General features: G+C 34.4%; 1 protein-coding gene across 1 annotated transcript; it reads left to right on the top strand.

The window, feature by feature from the left end:
* Positions 1-264: 264 nt before the first annotated feature.
* LOC105060686 (mechanosensitive ion channel protein 2, chloroplastic) lies at positions 265-17,401 on the top strand. Its single transcript, XM_010944486.4, has 14 exons — positions 265-476; positions 1,276-1,504; positions 1,589-1,648; positions 2,279-2,436; positions 3,476-3,596; positions 3,703-3,797; positions 3,888-4,001; positions 6,095-6,155; positions 6,720-6,869; positions 7,030-7,140; positions 7,549-7,716; positions 7,840-7,953; positions 12,960-13,016; positions 16,243-17,401. The coding sequence occupies exons 2-14, from the start codon at positions 1,427-1,429 to the stop codon at positions 16,978-16,980; spliced, it is 2,025 nt and encodes a 674-aa protein (XP_010942788.1). The 5' UTR covers positions 265-476; positions 1,276-1,426; the 3' UTR covers positions 16,981-17,401.
* The last annotated feature ends 1,297 nt before the right edge of the window (positions 17,402-18,698 follow it).

Below are 18,698 nucleotides of genomic sequence, written 5' to 3'. Positions count from 1 at the left end.
CAATAACCCTGCTGCCATCTTGCACGCCATCGCCGACGTCTACGAACTTTCCATACCTTAAAATCCTCCAAAGAATCTAAACCCATTCTCCAATTCGACGGTCGTGATCTACAGCATGCCGTGTACGATACAAACACAACAGCGAGAAGCAATGGCTGAGCGGCATGGATCGTAAAACACCCTGAATCTCAAACTAGAAGCTACCACGTACCCCAAGAAAAAAACAGACAACAGAAGGAGGAGACGGGGGAATTGTCATCACCTACGCGGCGAACGTTATCGACATCGCCGCCCATTTTGGTCTCTTTTGGTTGCGGTGCCCTTCTCCGATTCGCCTCGTTCGCTTCCTCTCCGACCCCAGCTCCTCCTTTCCCTGTTCCACGAATTTTAGAAATTAATCAGTAATCTTCTTGCTTGATTTTGCGACTATGTACGAATAGTCGTGGGGATCAATTTGTGCTTCGCTTCCAGAAGAGGTAATTTTAATTTCCATTCAATTTTTCCTTTCGATTTTTTCTGGGATTGTCTCCGTGATGTGGAGTGTTTGAGAGTTGTAATTATCTGATGTTAATATTTTTGGTCGAATGGAACGGGTTTGATGGATTTTTGTCTAGGGTTTCTTCTTCTGGGTTTCGATTTTTGAGAAATTAAAGGATGGATTGATCTTAGAAAGCTATGCTTTGTCGCCCAACACAAACTCTGGATCTTTTATGATATTATATGAGGAGGAAAAAAATTTAACCAAAATAGCATGGGTAATAATCGGGACGAAAACAAAGTGATTTTTTTTTTTTTTAAATAATCGGACAAGACTTGAGTAAAAGAAGTTACTTTTCGCTAGTTCGTGTAGAAATGGCAAAAATTTTGTTTTTCTTTTGTGGTCAAATACTGAGCTGTTAGAAGCTATTATATGGGCTTTATATTAAAAATGGTTTCACTAGAAAAGTCACTGGAGAAAATGCTATTTCTGTGTCTTATTATATATATATATATATATAAAACAAATGTTAGACAAAATTATTATCAAGCAAATTGGGTCACTAGTTAGAACAGAAGCTATGCAAAATAGTAATGTTTCAAAAATTTCTTTGAGAATATATAACTTTTTCATAATCTGCTGGTTTTGTTAGAATTTTACATGGATTACTCGAGGAAACAATTTTTTCTTCTTATATTCAGTCTGGTTATGCAGAAAGGATTTGCAGTGCTGGTTTGTTTTAAATGATGTTTTAATTAATGCAACTAACATATGAGTTATATACTTTTTATTAACAGGTTTCAAGGTCTTGTGGTGTCCGTGATGCATATATTTTAGCCTCTTAATTCGCACTAATAGAAACTTGCGACTATTATTTGAAAATTTTGGCAAGAGGACAACTTCTTGCTGCCAACATATTGGCTATTTCATTTCTTTGTTCTCTAGATCATGGCTATTGGAGCATCCTTGCAGTTGTTCTATGAGTTTGGTGTCATCAAAAGATTTGGACAGGCTAACCAATTTAAGGTACATTATAGTTGTATCAGTGTAATAGCTTAATAAAACATTTTGTGTTTCTGTAATTTTTTGACTTTGGTTATGATTTTTCAGTGTTCAGAAATGAGGAGTTGGCGCCATTTACCAAGTGTTTCCTTTTCCTCCCGTGCTTCAGTATGGTTCTATTTCCTTTTATGTTTTCTCATTATCTCATGTCTTTTCTTTATAAGCATGATTTGATCCTTTTGCAGTCCTCAATATTTTTTTTTTTTGGGTACAGTCCACAATTCTTGATTTGAGGATGCTTCTTGTATTTCAATATGGGCCCTCTAATATATTTGTTTTATTAAAATTCAACAATGGTTATATTATATTCTGATTGATTGCGCTTTTGATCTGAAGTGAAGTATATCACAATTTGAATGCAGAAGTATATAGCAGCTTCTTTCTTTTCTCCAAATAGTTTTATGCTTTCAATAGATTTCAGACCTTCTAAGATTGTACTTCCTTTCTTAAAAATGAAATCCTGCAAGGAAAGGATTATCTTCTATGTGTTTGATGTACCTACTTAATTATTTCCATTTGTTGTGGCTTCTCCATGTTCTGGTTTTACCTCTGAAGCCTTGAAGTTGTCAGCTTTTTCTTTTTCCCTTCTTTTGGTTCAGAATGTTATAAATTCTTGGTTTTTGGTGAAACACATTGGGTACTTCATTCTAAGTGACCATGACTTGTGAAGAGAAAATATTTTACAAATTTATTACCTGTCTTCCTGCTCCATCAAGCAATTTTTTTTTTTTTTGGCAGCGACAGGATGTTTGGAGTGTCCATGTTTTAGACAGGATATACAAGCCAATGCTCACTCTTCCATGTGAATACAATATTTTCATGTGCCAATCTTTTGCCATACCAAGCTCTGCAAATGGCATCCCTCTTCTGAAAAGTACCACCTTGGCTTTGACAAGGTACCTTTTTTTCTCCTCCTCTGAAAATTAGATACGAGATATGGATGATTGAGCATGTCACTTATATTTAATAATTATCTGTGCATTATATCATATTTATCTATATTTTAGATACTTTGTACTTATTGTCTGCTAATACATCTATTTTGTCATCTTATTTATGTTAATGGCCTTTTGTCATGCAGCAAAAGGAGGTGCAGTGCTTAATTGATTATGATATTGTGGAGAAGACAATAAGCTTAATATTAAAACAATATGAACGGAATGAGAGAGTGCAAAAAAAAAAAAAAAAAAGAGTTTTCTACTGCAAGATTGCATGGCCATATAGTAGATGCACTATTTGAATGACTACTTAGCTGGCTCATACGCATTTCTGTTACCTTTTGCACATGCCTTGCATTAGCTGGCTTATACAGATTGCTGTTACCTTTTGCACATGCCTTGTGTCTACCGCACATCCACCAACATGTGACTTTTATATGTTGAAACTTGGCACCATAACTGTTGATTCTGCCTCCCATGCTGGTAGGACTAGATTCTTGATGCAAATGTTTGGGGTGTGAAGTTCTAAATTTATCTATCCAGTTATTTTTTGGGAGCAATGGGTTTGTGATAACTGAGAAGGATGAGGCTGGATGTGGTGGAGTTTGAAACATGCATTTATGTTTTGCTTTTAGGAAGTTATACTTTGAAGTGATTGGAAGGATAGCTTATATGTTCTCTCAGATCTGGAGAAGCTTCCTGCTTCCATGACTTTTAGATGTCTAGATCATGACCTGTGTGCATCAATGCTTGATCATTTGCTTGTACTTTAGCATAAGAAAACACATTAGAGCTGATATATTAAGGTATATCTATTGTCTACGGTCACATAATGCATCTGTTACATGATTCCTGAAGTTAATTCTCATGATTTTGATTTCTGATTAATGTTTGCAGATCAGATATGTCTACAGTTTGCTATGATCGCACTTATTTGATTGCTTGGTTCCATGTGTGAATATTTTTGTATATAATTTGGCCTGAATTTATCATATAGGTCATACAATGCACTGCTCACAAGCCCTTTTCCTATCCAACTAGTGCCAGCAGTTGGAATAATTGTTTTTGCTGTCTGGGGTCTTGGACCATTCATGTATTCCATCAGAAGCTTGTTTCACGTATGCTCTTTATACATAAGTCTATGCATTCATGAATTTCATAGCGCTCTCTCACTTTTATCAGTTAAGCAATATGATAAATTTTCTTTGCAATGCTCTCCTCTAGAATGACCATAACTGGAAAAAGAGTAAGACGTATCATGTTTCTACCTCATATCTTCGACCACTTCTGCTTTGGACTGCGGCAACACTCATATGCAGGTATCACAATCTCAAACTTTGTCTTTATATAGAACTATTTGTATAAGTAGCATGGTATGATTCGTTGTGAATCTCCTCATATTTCAACAGGGTACTTGATCCAGTTGTTCTCCCATCAGAAGCAAGCCAGGCAGTAAAGCAACGTCTTTTGAGCTTTGTGAGATCTTTATCTGCTGTGCTGGCTTTTGCGTATTGTCTATCAAAGTAGGTTATTGTTGTATTGATCTTTTTTCATAATGATTCTTGTTGAATATGGATAGTATATAACGGTATCTTTTACGTACTCATGCTGTAAACCCATGTATGCATCAAGTGCAGGCCTGATGCAATGGCATCCATCTGAATCATTCCCATGTAATGGGACTTATTTATTTATTGCAACATTCTGAGCCACACTTTTTTAGCTCACCAGGTTACTATGATGGATACACCATTAGAAACTCGCTGATGTTGCAGATATTTAAGTGTCTCTCAAGTATTTTCTACTGTTATCCTTTTGCCATCTGTGCCACTTCTGATACTTATTGTCCTATTCAGTGGTGGACTTTAAACCTTTCATGCTTTTGTCCCAAAATACCCTTTTCCACTCAAATGCATACTGCCCATGGATTCTTTGCGTTGTTACTACAAACTGATGCTAGTTCTTCAAGTCTCATTGATGAAACTTTTTGCACACCAAACTTGAATATCCTATTCGTTATATTGTTGTTACGCCATCGTTTTTGTTTCGTATCTCGAGTACAAAAGTACATTGTCACATGCTTGTGTGTTTGCCATGTAAAGCTTCTTTTATAGACTTAATTTGGGCTTGATTAAGGTACTTGCTTGCTTGTCAAACATGGGCAAGTGATTTATAGGATCGGAAAATACTTATAACTGTTTAATTATGTGGTCTGACTAAATTCAAATGTCAATTATATTAAATATATCCCTTTAAGTCTATGTAATCGAGTGTATTAAATCTATCTGCTGAGGATGGGGAAAGGAATGAGATAGAAGGCACAAAAAGTTGGAAGAACCTAACATGAGGGGCGTGAAACATGAAGAAAATGGCATGTCAATTGTCAACCAGATAGTCACAGGAAAGAACCAACTTATTCTTTTGTCAATTTGATTAAAAATTCCTTGACCTGATGACTTTCCATCTTTATTCTTAAAATTTTCTGAGGGGAAGGAGTTTTCAAATCTATATATATGTAGCATTCTTCATTATTCATAGGAACATAATCAAAGATACAAATGCTGCAACTCTCATCATCCTTAATCTCATTGGTGTGCATGATTGTGTCTTCATGAGGAGCACAATCATCACCCAAGAAATGCATCCTAAATTCTCATAAACTCCTAAGTTTCCATTCGGATACCATTCAGATAGGAGCTAGTGCAAATATGTGATGCTGGAGGAAATCCGTATCCATCTTCAAATGATAAATAAAAGGAATTATTTTAACCATTTCCTGAGTATGTTTTTTCATACTCCAGTTTTGAGTCAGATTGCTCACAATTGTATGTTGGTCGCATCACCAAAGACCTCGGAGAGATCTGGCAACCCTTATCATCTTTGGTTGATCACCTTTCCTGAGTAAACATCTCAATGATGAGTTTGGGTGCCTGTTCTTCTAGGTGAATTGCTCCATTCTCCTTTGACCCACCTGTAGTCGGTTTCTTGCTGGCCATCATGAAGTTGCCATGTCTACCTTATTTTCTTTGCAAGAAAAGCAGTCAGTTGAAAGATAAATGTGGCCAAATGCCTGTCTAGATTTCATACAAAAAATGATGAGCATGAATAGGCAGAACACGAAAAAAGATGACTTGCAAGAACATAGAGGAAAAATAAAAAGTTCCTTCAATATGAGGTGATTTCTTTATAGTTCAATAGTAGTGTTATCATGCAAGTCATAGTTTAATTTCTTTTGAGAGCTTGGTGTCAATATGTACGGTCCTGTGGTTAGTATCAAATGAGTACATTTTTCGGAGGTCAAGAGGAGCATATAGTGGTTAAAGGTTCTAAGGTGATTTGTGTTAGTGGGTTTGTTATGCTCCATGCTAGCCATGAGCGTGCATCTCAGGAGGCTAAGAGGGGCATGTCTAACTTATTTTATGCAAGCATCAAGAAACATGCATGTAACAAGTAATTTATTATTATTTTTTATTGGAAAACTGTTTCAATCAACCTTTGGTGTTATGCGACTCATTGTCAATATTTTCATTTTCTTCTCTTTGATTTATAGCCCCGTATGTTGCTGATATAGCATATGAACAGTGCTTAGTACTCAACACTGTTGTTTCCTGTGCAGCTTAATTCAGCAAACGCAGAAATTCTTTATGGAGACACGTGGTTCTGATGATGCAAGAAATGTATGTTTTTGCAATGCAAATTTCTTCTGTTCTTCTCTCGAACACATACTATTTTTTTATTTTTTTATTTTTGATATGTGTGTTTGGGTGGGGGAGGGACAGGGGGTACATTAGCTTCATACAGTTTGGCTACTTTATGTCCTATAATGGATTGAGAGAAAAGTCAAGCAATCTATCTAATATTCAATTGTTTTTCTGTCTTAAGGTTAATAAATTTGTTGTACAGGTTGATTTTGGATGCAATTATCACAACAAGATATTTTTTTTCTCCTTGAATAATCTTCTAGTAATTAATCTTTGCTCCTTAAAGGGAGTGCTAGTTTCATAGTTCTGTCCATGAGAGGGCCAAATCTACAATTATGGATAATGTTAAAGCATAATGCATTTCAAATTGATCAAATATCTTATTGTATTGGTTCTCATGCTGCTAATAGATGATCTTAAGAAAGGTCCATTATATCTTTCCCCAAATTGTGCCCTTTTTTGATGTACCCAACTTTTTCATACATTGATGGCACTGTTTCTTTTCTTTTTGTGTTTTCTTAATTATCTCATTTATTGCAGATGGGTTTCCAATTTGCTGGTAAAGCTGTGTACACTGCAGTTTGGGTTGCTGCATTTTCTTTATTCATGGAGTTGCTGGGTTTTTCTACCCAGAAATGGATCACTGCAGGAGGTTTCGGAACAGTCCTGCTGACTCTCGCTGGTCGTGAGGTATTGCTGGATTTGAGTTTCTAACTGAAAGCTATTAAATGACAAGTAATTTGATTTCATCGCTTAGGAAAAGTGTCATATTACTGTGTTGTCTTCTGCCCTTGGAGGTGTTGGTCTCAACCTTTGTGCTGACAAGGTTGATGAATTGTATTTCTTGTAGATATTCACAAACTTCCTCTCAAGCATGATGATCCATGCAACACGTCCTTTTGTTGTGAATGAATGGATTCAGACTAAGATCGAAGGCTATGAGGTTTCTGGTTCTGTTGAGGTTAGTTTTAAGATCTCAGTTCGCAACTAGGATGCTGTTAATTATGATGGTTGTTGGTGATCTTAGCTTTTGAGTCCTGTCTGAAAGAACGAAAAGATACTATTTTTGCTTCCTAACATCAGTTATGAATTCACTCTTATATATATATATATATATCACCAATTCATCATCTGATTTTTTTTTTTTTTTTTAATTTCCTGTCTTGGATAAATGAAGTGTGTATCTATAATAATTGGTGATATATATATATATATATATATCAAGTCATCATCTGATTTTTTTTTTTTCCTGTCTTGGATAAATGAAGTGTGTATCTATAATAATTGGTGCTAATTGCCATTTATTTCCTTTATGTATTATTATGTCCAATCTTATGCAGCTAGTAATGAAACTTTATTGCCCATTCAGCATGTAGGTTGGTGGTCTCCAACAATTATAAGAGGTGAGGATCGTGAAGCAGTCCATATTCCTAACCACAAATTCACAGTAAATGTTGTGAGGAATCTCAGCCAGAAGACTCATTGGCGTATTAAGACCCATCTTGCCATTAGCCACTTGGATGTCAATAAAATTAATGTGAGGACAGTTCAACTGATCATGCATCACAGCAGACTTCTTGTTTCATATATATTTTTGGCTTCATTTCGTTCTTCCCTCTTTCTCTCAAAGTTGAAACCTTTACATTCTTTTCTGGAGTAGAATATAGTGGCAGATATGCGGAAAGTCTTGGCAAAAAATCCTCAAATAGAACAGCAGAGGTTGCATAGAAGAGTGTTTCTGGAAAATATCAACCCTGAAAATCAAGCTCTTTTGGTAAACACACTTTTAAAGCTCTCAAATTTTATCTCTTTACTACGTTCTGTAAGTAAACTATAATGGTGCTCTGGAGCTTTGTTTACCATAATAGGTGTGTATGTCTCAGTTTGCAAGTGTGGCATTTGGGTATAAAAAAAAAATAAGTGAACTTTATATTGGTAATGTAAATACTATTGCTTGAATTGAATTGATAGATGAAATGGTAAGGAATTGTGTTTTCCAAGCTTTATATGCATGAAATATTAAATTTATTTAGGTGTTCTAAGCGCTCTCACAACGTGTGGACTGTCTGTAACTCTGCATGTCCGTATTGCAAGGCAGTCCTATCACATCTTGCCGATCAAGATTTATGAACATCACTCACATCTTTTATGGAGTCTCATCTTAACGTGTATCAATGTCAAAAACATAACCAGTCTCTCCTATTGTGGAATTCATGTCCAAACATTTGAAACTTTCTCTTGTCACAGTGGTTATTTCTTGCTATCATTAAAAATTCTGTGAACAAGGAAGGCAAGTATAATTTGTCAAGCATGCTACTGTCTACATGGTTGAGCTATCTTTGAGCAATCATTCTTGTATTTTTGTTATCAGATAACAGCACATTAGGGCAGAAAGAGAAAAATTGCCTTTCCCATTCAAACACAGGCCATATTTTCCAAAATTCTACAGAAATTTCTTTGCATGCAGCATGGTAGTCCCTGCCTATGCTTTTCAGTACCTGATTGTACAGGCCTCTACCGGGCATATGAGTTGATACTAGTAGGGATCCAATTCGCGGTATGCACCTTCTACTGATGTGAGTACCAGGAACTGGACTGTATCAACGCTATTACCGATTGACTACTGGTATGAATGCCAAAACTGGTATTGAGAACCTTGGTCCTTAACCCTTAAATTTGCTGTGAACAAAAAAGTTTCATGATAATATGTAAGCTAGCATGCTTTCTATATGCCCAGAAATGCTGCTTTGTGGAATTTTGATTTTTGAGGTACATGCAACTTTTGTTACCCTAGTCAGTCTAGCAATGGCATGCGACATATTTCCCTAGTCTGTAGCTAAAGTTGTCTCCCAAGGAATATTTGTATCATAAATTAACTTGAAAAAATATGCAGTAAAGGATTTTAAAGTTTCAATGATATTCTCCTAAGAACCAAATTTGCTAAGCCCTACATCCCCCTTTCCAAAGTTTGAAGTAGGTTGACTGGGTATTTTTCTAGGCAAATCAAAGAGATATATTGTTGCCCTAAAGTTAAAAAATGAGTTCGTTCTCCGCATCCACCATAGCTAAATATACAGAAGGAACAGAATTATCCATGCTTAAACATTTAATGCTTGTCAAGTTTTTGGTGAGTCATAACTTTAATGTTCAAGTACTGACACTTTGAACTGGCTATCACACTGCAATCACAAGATGTGATTTGGTTGATCTTGCTTCTAATGGTCAACTGAAATTTTATCTCGAATCAAAGAAAAAAGAACTTATCTACATGGCTGTGTAGATGGCTTTGACCACTACTGGATATGCGCCTAGTACCTGTTCTTGTGCAGGCCCCACAAGACAGTCTTGCAATTTGGCCCTAAATGAGAATTTGAGACATGCTGACTGCATGTCTAAGAAGCTGTTTAAGTCTGACGTTCCTCAGAAGACAATATTACTGCTTTAGGATGCATGTAATGAAGAATTTAATGCATGTTATAAATGAAGATTTGGTAAAAGATACAAGTGGAGAGACAACCTGAGTGTTTGGGACATGGATTTAAGTATATGATGTTAGATACTCAAAATGAAAGCTTTAAATAGAAGTTAAAGTTCAATAGGCTGCGCATAAGAATACCTATATAATTTTTAAATTTAATACTTGACATGTGATGCTTGTTGGCAATCTATTAGATTTAAGCGATTTTTATCTGAAATACATGATCTATTAATTTGAAGGGTTAAAGGGGCTAAGCTTTAATCTTCAACTTGTGTGGATGCCACCTCGAATGTGCACCACTGTATGTGTGCGCGCGCATTAGAGAGAGAGAGAGAGAGAGAGGTTATGGGATCAGAATGGGGATGAAAGGAATAGAGGGGTGTGGGGGTTTCTGACACAAGATAGAAGCATAGAAATATCTGTGTTGGGGTGGCGGTGTTAGGGGGAAAGAAGGTTATGGATGGATTTTGATTGGAAGAGGGAGCAATGGGGCGTCAATTGTTGGGGGATGGGAGGCTAGCATAGAGACAAGAATAATATGTAAATATGGATACCTGTGATTTATCTATAATAAAATAGCATATTGTTAGTTTCTTTCAAATAGAATTTCGCTTGACTGATCCATAGACAGATAGACCCTAACTTGCTCTGTTTAATATAGCTTACATGTGGTAGTCTGTATGCTCAAAATGGTATAGCTGCCAATCCTGTAATAAAACCATAATTCTTTGTTTTGGCAAGATAGGGTTAAGTGTCATGCCTTCAAGAGGCTGATATTTTCTCGTGTCTAATGGGTAGTTAAGAATCATTGACCTCAAAATTATGGACAGATACAAGAGCAAACAAATTGACATAAAGTAAAAGAGATCTCTGACTCTACACTTACTAAAAGAAGCTAAAGGTGATCTTTGGGAAGGTCAAATCCATATTCATATGTATGCACTCAACTCTTATAATGGTAGTATTTGTCATCAAGTCCATGTATAATTAATAAGACTGGAAGATTACAAAAAGATGTTATATAGCAAACACCTATAAAGAAGAAATACTGCTTCCAAGTCTTTTGCTGACAGTCTTGAATGCATTCGTTATATTGATGATACAAACAAGATGACAAAATAAGATGTTCTTTATGATAATTTAGATTCTCATTGTGCACGGATATTTCTTCTTTGTTGTTGATACTGCTTATATTTCTTGTGAAGTTCCTTTCCAGTTGCATACAAACTTCAATGCATAGCATAATGCAGAATATTCCAATATTGCAATCAAAAATCCATGTGCAAGAAAGTAAATCATGCCATTCTGATGCTAACCATGAACATTACATACAACATTGACATTTTAGATTACATGAAAGTACATTTTACATTTAAATCTAGTTAAAATATATTGAACAAAACAAATCTAACTCTGTAAGCTATAAACCTCTCAAATATGGATAAATTATTCTTATTTTACTATTGAGTTCAATAACAACAAAAGTTCCTTCCCAATCTCTTGCCTAATTACAATCATAATTTTCATCATAGTGCATTTGTATCCATGTATGCTCTATATATAAAAGCATGGTTAAAATCTGTCCAGAAGTGATCGTGGCCTTTGAATCAACTAAAGATACCTTGGCCATCTAACTACTTTTTAAATGTCTCCTAATATGACTAAAAATTTAAAAATCAAAGGAAAATCATCTCTACATTAAGCAGCTTTCAGTCACTTTTTAAGCCAGAAAAAAAATGGAATTTTGCTGAGTGGCGTGAGATATCAATTGTAAATCTTTGAGGGGTCCTGTTAAATGAGTCTAGGATCATTAAATGTGATATTTGTGTGAAAAGTAATATTTTCCAAAGATTGGAAGAAAATCATGTTCAAGTTACATCTATGCTTTTAACATTTTTTTTAATCCTAGAAACCATTGTAATTTCATTGAGAGCCATGAAAGATTGATTGCACCTCACAAAGAGTCCTTCACATGAGTCCAAGACCATCGAAAGCTGATATGTCTACAAAAGGTTTTATCTTCTAAAATGTTATCGGTACCACATTGACAAAGGTAGAACTGAACCATTTAAATCTATCTCCAAAGTGCAATTCTAACGTAACCAATAATGATATGTGTGATATAATAATGTAATATAATGGAGTAGATGAATCTTATGTAATGGTTATATGTTAGACAATTTTCATTTTCAGAACTATAATTCTAATATGAATGTCTCAAGCAATAGACTAATCTAGTTTGATGAATGGTTATAATTGTACTAATGGTCAATTATATATATTCTCCTTCTACACGTGCATTTGGACATACACTTTTACTAATCTTATGCAATTTATTATTAATGTAATATTATAGAGTAGATTGACCTTATGCAATGTAATAATTTTATATCAAATATTTTTTTAAAATTTTCAAAACTGCCATTCTAATATGAATATTTCAAGCAATAGACTGATATAGTTGGATGAGTATTTATAATTGATGTAATGATCACATAACTTTTGATCATATTTCTCCTACACATGCATTTGCACATGCACTGCAATTCTAATATGAATATTTCAAGCAATAGACTGATATAGTTGGATAAGTATTTATAGATGTAATGAACACATAACTTTTGATCATATTTCTCCTACACATGCATTTGCACATGCACTTTTACAAGTCACTATAAAGATATGTAGAACCATCTTTGAGTAGCATATCAGATGTTAGTTTGAGGATGTTTTTTTTTACAAATTTGGGCTTGAAGTTAAGCTTATTCCTGATCTTGTGCCTAAGGAAGTTCTGTTGCTCAAAAGATATAATTAAATGGTTAATATGTGTGTCATGCTATAAAATATTAGAATGTGTCTATATCACAGCTTTCATTATGATGGATGACCTGATTATATTTATGTGTATATACTATAGATAATGGAAAAGCCTTGAGGCTGGCCTCAAGCCTGAAGCCTCTTTATCTATCTTTGTGGGTCCCAATATGATTAAGAAAAAAAATATCTAGTCATCTTATCTTGCTCTGATGGTTTCTTGAAACCGTAAACTAAGCTCCATATACCAAACCTCCCCACTTTCTGAATTTGCTGAATTATATACATACATACATATATATCTCTCACAGCCAATCTTGACTGTTTATGCATGCATGTGCATTTCATGTGCTCAGTTCTAGTAAATAATAAGTAGCACTAAAACCCGAGATTCCTTCATGTACTATACCTGTATGCATTGGTTTAATTATATTATATGCTTTTACTTCAGTGTTCATATCATTTATATTCTTTCGTCTATGTTTCAGATTCTCATATCATGCTTTGTGAAGACGTCACATTTTGAAGAGTATCTTTGTGTCAAGGTAAGAAGATAATAATCTTTTCTGACTAATCTATTTAAACAATCAGCCTAACATTTTTTGCCCTTTTCCTTATAATGGCAAGCATAATTATTTCAACTGTTGCTGCATGAATAATAAGCATTGCATTTTAGAGGCTGGCTTATGTTTGACAAAAGGAATTTTCCCCAAGTAGTTCCAAGAAAGCTGCACTTGGGAGGTGGGGATCATTTCATATGATGATTTATCTATATGGATCTTATATTGTGTTTTTTAGGCTAGCCAACATATTATGAAACAGGTGGATGAAGTAATGAAGTATGATACTTAAATATGGAGACACATTAGAAATGCGTATTCTGTTTGTTAAATGATGGATCACTAGAGTAGGTTCTATGCCATGTCTTAAAGGTAGGAACTTGTTTTTGTGCTTCTGGATGAAAAGTTCAATAAACCATATGCACATATATCAGAACTGTTGATTGAGACATAGCAGTGTACTAATGCTCCAGGATGTTGGAGGACTGATGGAATTCCAAGGTATGAAAGATGATCAATTTAGGGATAATTATAGCAAATACTAGACTCCTCAGGAGAGAATGCCTCAATGAAATTAAAGTAAAATTCCACCTTATGCTTGCATGTGCTGGCTTATAGCAATAGCTGAAACACGTAAGCTCCCCTCAGTTGTTTGTAGGAACCAAAGAATAAGTAATATCTACCTTCATTTTTGGAAGTCTGCAGTATGAGGTCTAGGAGGAGGTACACTGATTGACTGATTATTTAATAGCAGTAGGAAGTAGATGATGATGATGATGAGGTTTTGGATTATTGAGCCACATGTCTTGTAAGATGTACGTTGAGCTGCAGAAGATATTGGCTCTGGATTAGAGATGGCCTCATTGGTCATCTCTTGCATGTTGAATTCATAGGATGGTACGCCTCACCTCCTAGTTTCCTTCCCCAGCTAGTCAGATGGTGAAAAGGTCAGCCAAAATGGTGAGAGAATGGAAAAAGGAATAGCTCCATGTGAGAGGCAGTTAGCTTGAGAATTTGACTGGAAGCAGAAGTGTTCAGCCTCCTATAGGCCAGAATATTTTTTATAACAAAAGCATTATAAACTGTAGGGTGAAGATAGAATAAAATGGAGGTTCAACAAAAGGCTCATGTAGATCGAATAAGATAAAAACTAGTTTGGGAACAAAATATAGTATTAAGTAGAAAAAATGACACCTAGAAGTTACAAACTGAGAGAGAGGGTGATGAGGAAAGCCTTATGAATTATTAAAAAGAAAAAGGTAAATGCAACCCAAACAAACCAAATACTGAAAGCTGATAACCTAGATCATGTGAAGACTTTGAACATCCAATGGATGACATACATCTTGGAGTTTCCATTATGAGTATGTTAGGCAAAATCCTCGAGTGAGTTGTCTAGTGGTGAAGCTACCGGCCCTTCCTGCATAGAGTTCATTTGGTTGGGGATAATCTGACATGGAAAAATAAATCTCAAGTTAGATTATCATGTTTGGTGCAAAAACAGAATGAGAGATGGTAAAACAAATGGTTGGTCCTGTGCCTATTTTACTGAGAAAGAGAGAAAGTAAAACAAGCACCATGAAGGGGGTGGTATTTCTTTTCTCACAACAGATTATCGAGTGGAAGTAAGCTAAAATTGTCATTGCTTGATAGAAATATCCTCACTTATATTATATTAAAATTATATTCATGATATTATGTAATTAATATTTTTATAAGTTATTTATTATAATTCATATAATGAATTAATTTATTATAATTAATATGTTAAAATAGTAATAATGCTATTTATAAATAATATTATAATTAATACATTAATATTTTGTATATTAATGAATATATTTATAAAATTTGTAATATATATTTATGAAGATACCAAAAATATCTTAAAATTTACTTATGACAAGAAATATATATTTAACGTATCTGTAATTAATTTAAAAATATTTATTAATTTATATAAATATATTTCAGTATTCGAAATGGCACATATTGATAGCCTTCATGTAAATGGGCCATAAATGGCCAACAAATGGATTGAATTAAAAAAAAAAGATCCTTGAAATGTTTATTAAAGGGCATTGTTGAAAATTTGCAATATTCTCATATAAAATTACCTCCGACAATACATAGTAATTTTTTCCAACATCATTTTCCAGAGTAATTTTTCCACCAACCAAACATGCTAAAATTTATTTTCCTCTGCGATTATTTTCATAGATAAATGATTCTAGAACTCATCAGATTACCCCATAATTTAACATAACCCAACAAAATGAACCCAAAGCTGCACATACTTGATATCATAATCAAGAAAACAAGATAGCATTTCTTTCCCTCTAATCTGTCACATTAATTACACAATATACGTTAGAATTGAAAAGCCTATCTACATTTCTTTCTTTCTAATACACCTCTTTTACTTTTTCAGTTGTATCATGAATTAAAGAGCCTGACCAAGTATCCCATATCTACTTTTAGACAATCAGTATATCTACAGAACAACTTCATTTTACGCAATCACAGCCACCCATCTTAGATGGCTGATGCATCACATGCATTAGTTCTATTATATAGTAATACACAATAGACTTTAGTCCTCTCATGGAGCATCTGAGTACAATATAGGGCTAATTTGTGTTTATGCATGGGTTGTACATCCATGTATAAAACAATATCTCTCGTGAATTGAATCTCTTTCTGATTTAATTAATTAAAATGTTGTAGAACCTTGGAAACTTTGTTTCTTTTTGGTAACATACACCACTACCATTAACCATCTAGGTTTTTATCAGTCCAAATATTAATAAATCTCAGGTTTGATCAATTAACTTGTCTTTATTTCCAGAATTGTAAACTTCCACCAGCTTAGAAAATGACATGATCTATAACTTAGACAAGACATGCAGAATAGAGGGCTGTGGATTTTATCTCGAACAGAGAGCTGTGGATTTTGTCTCGTCCATGTCACTTTCCATATTGTCTTACGGCTGATGCCCCCTTGTTTGGTCGGTTTCCCTTTTAATGAATTTTTGGAAACACAGTACAGTAGCACTTTCTGTTGTTGTTATCAGCATTGTAATGTGCCTTTAGCCTCTGGAAAATATCTTGTTGCTTCTTTTGCCATATTAGATTCCTTTATCAAGCTCAATTTGAATATGATACTAACAGAAGTGATGGGTTTTTTTTTGGAAAACTGGGGGAAAAAAAGGAAGCCATTTTGCTAGATCTCCTCAGAGTGATCAGTCATCACCGAGCCAGGCTTGCCACTCCAATTCGCACGGTGCAGAAAATATACGGTGATGCAGATCTGGAGAACATTCCTTATTCTGAGACCATCTTTACTCGTTCTGCTACTGCCACCAACCGTCCATTTCTTCTTATTGAGTCCTCACTAAGAGTGAATGGAGATGACAAAGCTAAATCCCATACAACAGCACGGACTAATGAAGAGCACAAATCAAAAGCTGCCACTGCATCAGAGTCCAAGGTCACTCCATCTGACAATTCTGACAAGCAGCAAAAGAAGAAGGCAAACTCAGGAGACACTCGTTCAAAAAGTAATATGGCTGACCCTGCAACAGCACCATCATTGAGTTCACCACCGCTTGAAAGCTTGGATTCGGTAGGGTCTACCTCCAAAGCTGGTGAGAAGCCTACATCATCAGATGCTGTTGGTGAACAGGTGGATGATACCAGTCCAATTCATGCTAAAAACGAAGGTGAAAGGGTGCCTACTGCAGCATCCCCAGTACTCAGGCCCGCCTTTGAAGATAACATTGTCCTTGGTGTGGCTCTTGAGGGGTCAAAGCGAACGCTCCCAATCGAAGAAGGGTCAGAAGCAAATGAATTGGATAAGAATGGTTCTTCTTGTACAAAGGATAGGGAGAAACAGATTCCAGCACTGCCTGGTCAAGCAAAGGTAGATCAGAGGGATCAAGAGAGGTGACAACAATTACATTTGTTTCAGATGAAGATGCAACACTGCTAACACTGTTTGGAGGCTGTTTTTTATGAACAGGCCGGTCAGAAGCAGCTGTACATGCTGTGATAAATAGCAGTGTTTCTTATCATTGTTCTCAAAGTATTAAATTTTTAATTGCCGCGTGGTTGTTATTTATGGACTGTCCTCTCGCACGGCATAATCTGATCAATTGGTCAATGATTTTGATCATGATAAGTGTTTGAGCTTATGATGACATGTGTATTATCTCCCATAAAGCCTTTTTTTTTGGCCTTTTTGGGAGAAAATGATCTTCTGTAATAGTACGTTGTCAAAGGAGGTGTAATTATAATTTAATTTGGACAACTGTATTCCAAGGTGGTAAATGGATGGTATAGTAAGAAAAAAAAAATGGTTTGCATTTAAATTCATTAAATTGTACGAGGGGTGCTGCCTTTCTTCCTTTCCTCCCCAAACCGGCAAGGGTGTCGTCTCTCTTCTCTATAAGCTCTTTTTCATTCTGTGGGATTTTTTTTTTTTTTGAATTTTAAAATTTGAATTCTTGTATGATATTGGTTTTGAAATTTGAAATTTGAATTGTGCAATCCATGTTGGATGTTATAAGAATTATGGGATTTATGATGTTTCTATTATATTTTTTCTTGTTGTGCTCTTTACATTATTTTAATAAAAATAATTAAATTCTCAAAACAAGTGGCAGGAGGTTCCCTGAGTTTAGTTGTGCTATCGGATTGACTAGAATGTCCCATCGAATAAAATTTTATAAAAACTGTATTTATGATTTTTAATAGTACTTTCCATGAAACAATTATGGATTTCTAATGCTCGGGGTAGATTTAGGATTCATAGCCATTAATCCATTTGCTTTTGGACCGATAAAATGATAAAAAAATAATATAAACAATTGGCATCGCTCGCTGAAATTCTATGTGGTTCGTTCAAAACAAGGATTATATTCACTAGAATTAGACGCTACATTGAAATAAATTGCTAATCCAATGATGAAAAAGTGAAATTTAATTGTCATCCCCTTCACAAAGTTTTGATAACATCACACCTTCGGCATATCTCAAGTCATAGGAGTTTGGGGGTTTTATGATAGGACTGAAATTAAATTGGATATGAATTGAATATTAATATATTTATATTTATATTTATTTTATTTAGTAAATATAAATATCAATATGAATATTAATTGGGTACAAAAATTTATGTATTTTTTTAATTTAAAATAAATATAAATATAAATTAAATATTAAAAGTATCGATATAAATATAGATCTAAGTCGAATAATTAAACTTTATGACTATAGAATCAAAGATATTATCAAGTGGAAAACAAAATAAGTTGATAGCATATTGATATAGTCATTTATGTTTCTTAAAAGTTTATAAATATTATATAAAATTAAATAAAAAATCGAATGCTCAAATTTCTATTCATATCTAAACAGATTCAAATATGAAAATGATTATGGATGAATATTATCCGATTTGCTTCACCACTATTCTTCGATCATTTAAAAAAAAAAAAAATAAAGAAAATTAGAATTCTTTACTTATGTAATAGGAGTCTAAATTTGGAACTCTTGTTTTATATTTTATGTGAGAAAACTACAAATAGGGACCACCCCTTGGGATTTAGGTTCCTCCTTTTTAGCTCTTCTCTCAACTTGATAAAGAAACAAACTATATAACTCCTC

The sequence above is a fragment of the Elaeis guineensis genome, chromosome 13, assembly GCF_000442705.2.
Source record: "Elaeis guineensis isolate ETL-2024a chromosome 13, EG11, whole genome shotgun sequence".
Taxonomy (NCBI): Eukaryota; Viridiplantae; Streptophyta; class Magnoliopsida; order Arecales; family Arecaceae; genus Elaeis; species Elaeis guineensis.
Note: the sequence above shows the minus strand (reverse complement) of the source record. Positions and strands in the feature narration are given on the sequence as shown.